This window comes from Mangifera indica, chromosome 1 (assembly GCF_011075055.1).
Source record: "Mangifera indica cultivar Alphonso chromosome 1, CATAS_Mindica_2.1, whole genome shotgun sequence".
Lineage (NCBI taxonomy): Eukaryota > Viridiplantae > Streptophyta > Magnoliopsida > Sapindales > Anacardiaceae > Mangifera > Mangifera indica.
Genome location: NC_058137.1, coordinates 21,448,127 through 21,457,496, shown reverse-complemented (window position 1 = coordinate 21,457,496; position 9,370 = coordinate 21,448,127). Strand labels below are relative to the sequence as shown.

The 9,370-nt window shown below is 34.1% G+C and overlaps 1 protein-coding gene across 1 annotated transcript; it reads left to right on the top strand.

Annotated features, from left to right (window-relative positions):
- The first annotated feature begins 4,467 nt into the window (after window positions 1-4,467).
- LOC123217390 (putative UPF0481 protein At3g02645) lies at window positions 4,468-9,370 on the top strand. Its single transcript, XM_044638402.1, has 2 exons — window positions 4,468-4,512; window positions 7,969-9,370. The coding sequence occupies exon 2, from the start codon at window positions 8,017-8,019 to the stop codon at window positions 9,301-9,303; it is 1,287 nt and encodes a 428-aa protein (XP_044494337.1). The 5' UTR covers window positions 4,468-4,512; window positions 7,969-8,016; the 3' UTR covers window positions 9,304-9,370.

The window sequence follows — 9,370 nt, the reverse complement described above, 5'->3', positions numbered from 1 at the left end:
CAAAGTACAAGAGAATGGAGAATGATTTGCAATATTCATAAGGACCTATATGAGCTAAAACAAGTGCCTAGATAGTGGTACAAGAATTTTTTTTGGGTTTATGTGTAGCAAAGATTTCCTAAGATGCCATGTAGACTCTATTGTTTTTATTTCAAGAAACAAGGTAACTTCTCTATCATCTTAATACTATATGTAGATGACATTTTAATTATAGGGGCTTGTACACTAGAAAATAGATAAGCTAAAAGGACAATTGTCAAAAAAGTTCTCAATAAGGGATTTGGGGGTTGTAACACAAATCCTTAGTATGAGGATAGTTAAAGATAGAGTCAAAGGTTTTTTGAAGTTATCACAAGAAGAGTATTTAAAGAAAGTATTTAACAAGTTCAATATGGATGGAGTAAAGTTAGTTGGAGCCCCTTTGGCTAGTCGCTTTAAATTATTAAAAGATTGATCACCCACCAGAGTGTGTAAGCAAAACTACATGGCCAAAATACCTTATGATTAAGCAATTAGCAAACTTATGTGTAACATGTTGTGTACAAGGCTAAACAAAAGCACATGTAGTGGAAATTGTCCTTAGGTACATGAGCAATCCAAGAAAAAAAAAGGGGGAAACAATGAAGTAGTTTCTCAAATATTTGAGAGGCACTATAAATTCACATTATGCTTTAGGAGGATGAACTCAAAGCTACAAAGATATGTGGATTTTAGTATAGCTACAAATATTGTTTACCACAAGATTACCACATGTTATGTCTTTACATTAGTTGGTACAATAATCACTTGGTCTTTAAAGTTTTGTAAAAGATTATTTCCCTCTATACTACAAAGGTAGCATAAGTTATGCTGGAAGTTAACAAAAAGTTGATATAGTTACAACGATTTCTAGAAGAAATAGGTCAACATTATAGGAATAGCATATACAAGTTTTATACTATTTCATATACTCGGCTTTGAAATGAGTTATAGCTCTTAAAAAGATTTAAAAGAGTCAAAATCCTACTGATATGCTTACAAAAGTGGTTACCATTGAAAAACTGAAGTTGTGTACAACTTTAGTTGGAATTTTAGCTTGAGAAAAGAGGAGTTGATGTTGTTGCATATGGGAGTGAAGAATTAAAGTTGAATTAGTCTCCTAATAGAAAATTATTAGGATTGTAGGGACGTGAAGAGTCAAAGTTGAATTACTCTCTAAATGGAAGACTTTAGAATTAGAAATCCTAATTTATGTAAAATTAGTGCTCCCCTTGGGCTATGGGTTTTCCTAATGTGTTTCTATGTACAATTGTTATTCTTTAAAAAATAAAATTACGATTAGGAATATAATTTGTATTAGGAATCAAAATAAGTTGTATAAGAATGAGTTATGAGTCATATTAGGAATAGCCATAGGCTTAGAGAGCTAAGAAATGGGCTACAATGGAGGGTTACATTACAATCATAGTGTGCAAGTCACTAGACATAGGCTTAGAGAGAGAGCCAACTTGTGATACTTGTGAGAGATTCTTGTAACTTTGTTTCTTTTTCATAGTGAAATTTTGTAGGAAAAAAGTGGATATAATTCTCATTCTAATAGTGAACCATTAAAAATCTTGTGTTCGTGTGCATGGTTATTTTTATTTTATTGTTTCTTCTTTATTTTTGCTTTCACAGAGGTTTAGGATTTGTTAGCATCCAATTGAATCCCCACGAAGGTGATAATTACTCTATTTTTATTTCTAAGTAAACTTTTTTTATAGCTACATATGTATGACTAAAAGTTTGGGAGTCCTGATTTTTTAAATAAATCTATTTTTTTTCATTATATTAATTTTTATTTCCTACTGTTATTTTAAACATGGTAATTGTCATAGAGGTAACTTTTCCCAGACAAATTATGCAAAAATGCCCTCTCGTGATGCAGCCAAGTCCTGCATTTGGTTCAACAAATTTTCACACCATGTCAAATGCTGCTGTCAAGACAAACTGGCTCCTCGACAAGTCTAAGAATGACACATTTTTCTTGAACTGAATGCAAACCCCATCAAGTGAATATCACAAGAGAAGTTTAAGGAACAATTATGAAACTTTATTTCATCAAGAAAATACAAATACAGATTACAAAACACAATCACTGCAGACAAACTTCACAGATTTAGCGACACTATCTTGTACTCTTGCGGCTTCACCAACATAGAACGTCCATACCTTTCTCTCAATAATTTAGATATACACTAACAGTCATATTAATGCCTAAAACACTCTCACAATGACCTAACACGAACTTGCACACAAATATCCATATCTGCCTCTAGTTGACAGTTACATTCGATTGGGCAATTTACAATTTCAAATTCAAACATTTAAACTAGCAGTTTGTATAAACCCAACTACCCTGAGACCAATCTTTTCTAATGTCTTAATAACTCCCACATCATAACTTCTCGTTCAACTGGTTATTAGACTTCCTTTTCGCAGCCGCTACTCACTTGCGCTTTTTGCATATCAGTTACATTGCTTATTTTGTGGTCCAAGTTCCAACACATTCCACAATGCTTTTATCTCACCCATTGACCAACATCATGCCTTATTTCCCTGCCTTACTCGACCATACCATCCTAGCCAAACATTCCCCACTTGTGCCCCACAATTTTTCTCGCACTTGTTCTGCCTCACTCGCAGGTACACCACATTATCATGCCTGCATGCCAAGTCCTTTGCCCATGTTATGCCACTGACTTCCCCTGTCACTTGAGCTCCCTGGCTTGCCTTGCCCTCTTCAAGGCTTATTGCAACAATTATGTATTTGTCTCTCGCACATGTGCCTGCACCTCAGGCTGTGTGTTGCTTCGTGCACTTGCCTTTGTGCCCTTGCGCGTATGCCTACTCTCACACTTAATGTCACCCGCAATTCTTTGTCCAACTTCCCTCCCTACCAAACATATCAAATGACACTCAAAGCAATTTCTATCGCTCTTTGGATCCTCGGTTACCTTTGCCTACAACAATTCCCACACACTATCTAGACATGCCCAACCATGCCACTCCGCGGCCGGTCGTTAAGTTCAACATGCCAACCCAATGCACTTGCTTGTCTTTGACCACTGAGTGTATAATAATAATAATATTTGTTTTTAGATAAAGTTGAATGAGCTTCATTGTTTTTTCTTTCGAGCTAATGAAAAAAAAGCCATCGATATCCCAAATCTGATTTTTTTTTTTTTTTTTGGGTTAGGTGCTGTCCCAAATCTTATTGAATGCAAAACTGCTCTAAATGAAATTAATTAGATGGTAATGGAATTACACTTCAAAGAATAAATATCTTACTTTTTTTAATTATTATTATTAAAAATGATGAAAGGCAGAGTTTTACGTCTGCAAATCAATAGCTCCAATTTTTGGTACAGCTATTTGAATAACCAAAACTAGAGACGCCGGTTTTGCCATGTTAAATATTTTCAATTTTTGTAAATTGCTGCCTTTTTTTTTTTTTTGGTGCCTTAGTTGTTTCATTAATTCAATTTATCTGTTGATTTTGTGTGGGAATTATAAAAATTATAATTTTTTTAATTTTACTTATTGGTCTACTTAATAAGTTGGTGTTGATTGTGACATTTATTTTTGAAGTAGTGTTACGTGTACAATTTTTGTGCGTAAATAACAATATATTATCATGTAATTAAATAGTTAAAAATTACAGATAAAACAATATCGAATCACATAGTGACATATCATTTTTTGTGCACATAATTTTATTTTATTTTATTTTATTTTGTGTATATAGCCTCAAATTAAAAATAAAAAAATAAAAAACCAAAATCTAATGTTTAGGACTTTACTTGATTCAAGTGGAGGGTCTATCTAACACAAATCATATTGCATTTTGAAAAAATGATCTATAAATCAGGGGTGTCAAATAAAAATCTATGTTTCCAAATGCAGAAAAGGTATCCTATGGCAAAAGGTTTCAATTGCTTGAGACAACATTTACGCATTTCATATGCTTTTTTTCGTGCTAGCTTCTTGAATACATTTATTTTTGCTTGGCGATAAAATAAAGCATTTGTTGGTGCTTTTCAAGATAGACAAAGCTTAGATGCATTCACTTATAAAAGCCTTTTCCTTTTTCATTCCCAAACAATCACCATTGAAGCTTTTTGGTGCATCATTTGCTTAACATGAGATTCAAGAATATCATAACGTGCCATCATATATTGGTAGTCTTCATAATCTTGAAGAAATTTACTGATAATTCATATGATTTAATTAAATTTATAATTAATAAGGTGTTAATCACAAGTAATTAATTAGTAGAAGATAATCCAGAAAAAAGAGTTCAACCTGTGGAGGGAAGGAATATAAACACACATACACTTCTGGGGAAGACCTTGTTGACGCATTTATAAGATCTCCAAGGCATTTCAGTTTTGTATATGGAGAATGGAGAAAACCATAAGAGTGCAGAGTTGGTCTGATGAGCTTTCCACAATCCTGGCAAATCCAACCAGATGAACTAGGGAGTATTTACATGTAAGTCTGCACTTTCCTTTCTCTCTTTTTACATGGAAACTATTTTGTACCTGCGTATTTGCATTAGTGAGAATTGAGATGGGGAAATACAGTATTTCATAGAGGCCAACTTTTAGTTGGCCATGTAGATATGAGTAACTAGAACTTAGATTACATCTCGATCTTGAAATTTTGTATTAACATGTAAAATTATCTATTCAGATATTATCACCTCAATTTGGATAGATCATTTTTTATAATTTGTTTGTATATGTGATATTAATCTAATCAAAATATATTTTATTAGTGAATTTTCTTTTATAACCCTCCTCTTTTATATAACATAGATAAAACTCATTTGTTGAGAATTCTGGTCCTAAAGGAAAACAAAATGTGGCAGACAGATCTTCAAATTAAGTAACAATAAAATTATATAAAAATATTTTGAATATACAAATGATGTATATCGTTTTGTGATTGAGTGATTTTAAATTTAAAATAATATAATACCCAATTATATGATGATATGTATAAATGTATATCCATTTGTATATTCAAAATGGATACACATAGTATTAATTATTAAGTCATCGCAGCTAACACCCTTCACCTCCTCATAAAGTTGTTGCATCTACAGATTTCTGGAGCGTCTAAGTCACATAAATGAAAGAGCTTACAAGCCTCAGGTAGTCTCCATTGGTCCTTTCCACCATTGGAGGGAAAAATGGAGATTCATGGAAGAAGAAAAACCGAGATACCTGAAAAAGTTTCTCGATCCAATGCAAATAAACTTGGAGGAGCTTGCTAACTTAATCACAGTCAATATGGAAGCGAGAATACAAAGCTATTATTCTGAAGAAATCCCAATGGATCGCAAAACATCTGGTGAAATGATCCTGATGGACTCCATCTTCTTCATTGAAGTCTTGTTGAGGATGTTATGCTATTCAAGTGAAACGGTGCATTTTGACCTTAAAATTGTAAAGTGAAAACGCAACCTTTCTTGATTAATGAAGTTCAAAGCCGAGGCTTCCCTAATGCTCCTCAGCCTTTACAAATATTTCGGTCAGCTCTCTCTCTCTTCTGTCTCTTCTTCTCCTGCTTTCTCACAACTAAAGAATTGAAGATTTCTGTTTTAATGATAATTGGAGCTGGTTATTAAGTTCCATTTCTGAGGTTATGTTCAGTCATATTGCTTCTGCTAGGACGAGTGAAAGCAATATAATGTATACAAATTTTTTACACATAAAACACAGATAATATATCATTATGATCAATACTATTTTATCTTTAATTCAAAATTATTTAATCATATAATGATATATTATTTGTGTATAAAAAATATGTACATATAATTTTATTGTTATTTAAAGTTGAAGACCTTCATTGTTTTCTTTTCTTTAACTAATTAAAAGAAAAAAAAGCCACTACCATCCCAAATCTTGTTGAATGCAAAACATATCTAATTAAAATTAATTATATGTTATTGGAATTTTACTTAGAATAAAAAATAATTTTGCTATGTTATCTTTGCAGAAAGTTTTCATATAATTATAAATCGCCAATCAGTTTGATCTCACTTCAGTTTATATGGGTAGGAGAGAAGAACTAGAATGATATATGACAGGACTTTCACATGAAGGAGCAATTTGCAAGGGTTTAGAGGAAATTTAAAAAGGGGGGGGGGGGGGGGGGGGGGGGGGGGGGGGGGGGGGTGTGAGAGAGAGACTGGGGCATATATATAACTTTTTTTTTTAATTAGTTATTATTATTAAAAGAGGTGAAAGGCAGAGCTTTATGTCCTTAAAGATTGGATTTCGATAAAATAATCTATAAGTGAGGGGTTCCAACATAAATATCCAAGTTTCCAAATGCAGAATAGGGATCCTATGGCTAAAGGTTTTATTAGTTTGCCAATTGCTTGAGACAACATGTACGAATTTCTTATGCTTTTTTTGTGCTAGCTTCTTGCATACATTTATTTTTGCTCGGCAATAAATTAAAGTATTTTGTTGGTGCTTTCCAAGATAGACAAAGCTTGGATGCATTCATATATAACGGCCTTTTCCTTTTTCATTCCCAAACAACCACCATTGAAGCTTTTTGGTGCTTCATTTGCGTAACATGAGGTTCAAGAATATCGTAAGGTACCGTTATATATTGGTAGTCTTTATAATCTTGAAGAAATTTACTGATTATTCATTATAATTAATAAGGTGTTAGTCACAAGTAATTAATTAGTTGAAGAGAATCTAGAAAAATGAGTTCAACCTGTGGAGGGAAGGACTATAAACACACACGTTTCTGGGGAAGACGTCTATAAGATCTCCAAGGCGTTTCAATTTTGTATATGGAAAATGTAGAGGGCAGAGTTGATCTCATGAGCTTTCTACAATCATGGCAAATCCAACGAGATAAACTACCGAGTATTTACATGTAAGTGTGCGCTTTCCTTTCTCTCGTTTTACATGGAAACAATTTTATACTTGCATATTTGCATTATTGAGAAGTGAGTTGGGGAAATATTCCATAAAACCAGCTTCTAGTTAACCATACAGATATCAGTAACCGTTGGAACAGTTGTACAACCACGATGAAGGTCGTTTAGCCACTTCAGTTTTTTAACGTGACATGATATCCATTTCGTTCACCTGATGCATTATGAGCGGATGTGCACCCTTCATGCATGACTGTCCAACAGATCAAAACTGAATGGGACAACATGACGTTTGATGCTATAAGCATCAGGCTCCCGATTGTGGCTTTGTGTTGAAGCTCAATAGGCGGGTCCTGCTAGATGGTATAAAAATTCTTTTGTGATTTGGTATAATTCAAAGATGTTTCATATGCCTTTGTGCTAGCTTCTTGAATACATTCATTTACTTTCGTTTGCTTTGGAATAAAATAAGTATTTGTTTGTGCTTTTCCAGACAGACAACGCTTAGATGCATTTACATATAACATCCTTTTCCTTTTTAATTCTAAAGCAACCAGCATTGAAGCTTTTTGGCGCATTTATAAGATGTCCAAGGCATTTCAATTTTGTATATGGAAACAGGCGAAGACCATAGGAGTGCAGAGTTGATCCCAAGAGCTTTCTACAATCCTGCTGCAGAGTATTTACATGTGAGTCTGCACTTCCCTTTCTCTCATTTTACATGGAAACTATTTTGTACTTGCGTATTTGCATTATTGAATATTGAGTTGGGGTAATACAGTGTTTCATATAAACCAGCCTTTAGTTAACCATATAGATATCAGTAACTAGAATTTAGATGATGTTATCATTTTGAAATCCCGTATGTAATATGAAAAATTTTTAGCCTAAAAGTCTGCTTTAAACTGGTTATATAGTCATTGAGAAATTAGAATTTAGAAAGATATCTCTGGTTCGTGACATTATGTAATTATACGATAATTATGGTCAAAATATATTCTGTTATTGTATATCTTTCGTAACTCTCCTCTTTTATATAGCATAGATAAAAACTCCTGTTGAGAATTCTGGTCCGGAAAGAGAACAAAATGCTGCTGACAGATCTTGAAAATAAGTTATCGCGGCTGACACCATTCACCTCTCCCTCGAGTTGTTGCATCTTCAGAGTTCCGGAGCGTCTAAGTAACATAAATGAAAGAGCTTACACGCCTCAGGTAGTCTCCATCGGTCGTTTCCACCGTGGCAAGGAAAAATTGAAGTTCATGGAAGTAGAAAAACAGCGATACCTGAAGGAGTTTATCGATCGAACGAAAATAAAATTGGAGGAGCTTGCTAACTTAATCACAGTTGATATGGAAGCGAGAATACGAAGCTGTTATTCTGAAGAAATACCAATGGATCGCAAAACATTTGTTGAAATGATCCTGCTGGACTCCATCTTCATCATTGAAGTCTTGTTGAGGAACACCTACCCGACGCTGATAAATGAGAAGCAAGATCACATTTTTAAGCAGCCATATTTGATACAAGACATTTGGTATGATATGTGGTTGCTTGAGAATCAAATTCCATTCTTTGTTCTTGACGAATTTCTCAACCTGAACGAGGTTGTTAGCACTATCCCTGTCGAGACTGACTTCCCAACAATCATCTATCTTACTTACAAATTCTTCGAGAGTTTGGAGGCAGTAAATGGGAAATTAAACAAGTTGGCGTATTGTAAGGAAGAAGTGAAACATTTCACTGATTTTTTGAGAATTTGTCATCTGCCATCGGAACGGCCGCCTCGCCCGAGAGAAAAAAAGGTTGTAACGGCACCAAGTGTGACACAGCTTCATCAAGTTGGAGTCAAATTCAAATTGAGCCAAAGCAAGGAGTCATTCGACATAAAATTTGAAAGGCGTACTTTGCATATCCCGATACTTAAGTTACAGCTTGAAACTGAATCGTTATTTCGAAATTTGATCGCCTTCGAACAGAGGCATTGCACCGATAATTATATAAATGATTATGTTTTTATCCTTCATCGTCTGGTGAATACGCCCAAAGATGTGGAACTACTTGTGGAGAACCAAATTATTGAGAATTGGCTGTCGGATAAAGAGGGAGTATCGACTCTTATAAATAACCTTTCAAGAGGGACTACTCTGAATCCTCAGAACTTCTATTTTTCGAAGCTTTGTGAAGATCTTGGAGAGTATTGCCAGCAATCAAGCAGCAAGTGGAGGGCAATTCTGAACGAGAATTATTTGACTTATTTTAAGGCTCCATGGTCTGCCATTTCAGCCGCTGCTGCTACTCTCATAATTCTACTCACTGTTCTACAAGCTGTGTTTTCTGTGCTCCAAGTGGAGTCTCAACAAAACAAGTGTTGATTATTGACTCATCACTACTCTTTCTGTTTCTTGTTATCCTGTTTTAATTTTTGTTTATTACTTCTTG

Bases quoted from the DNA above. Each gene is read 5' to 3' on its own strand.
- LOC123217390 (XM_044638402.1), top strand. From the start codon at position 8,017: ATGCTGCTGACAGATCTTGAAAATAAGTTATCGCGGCTGACACCATTC.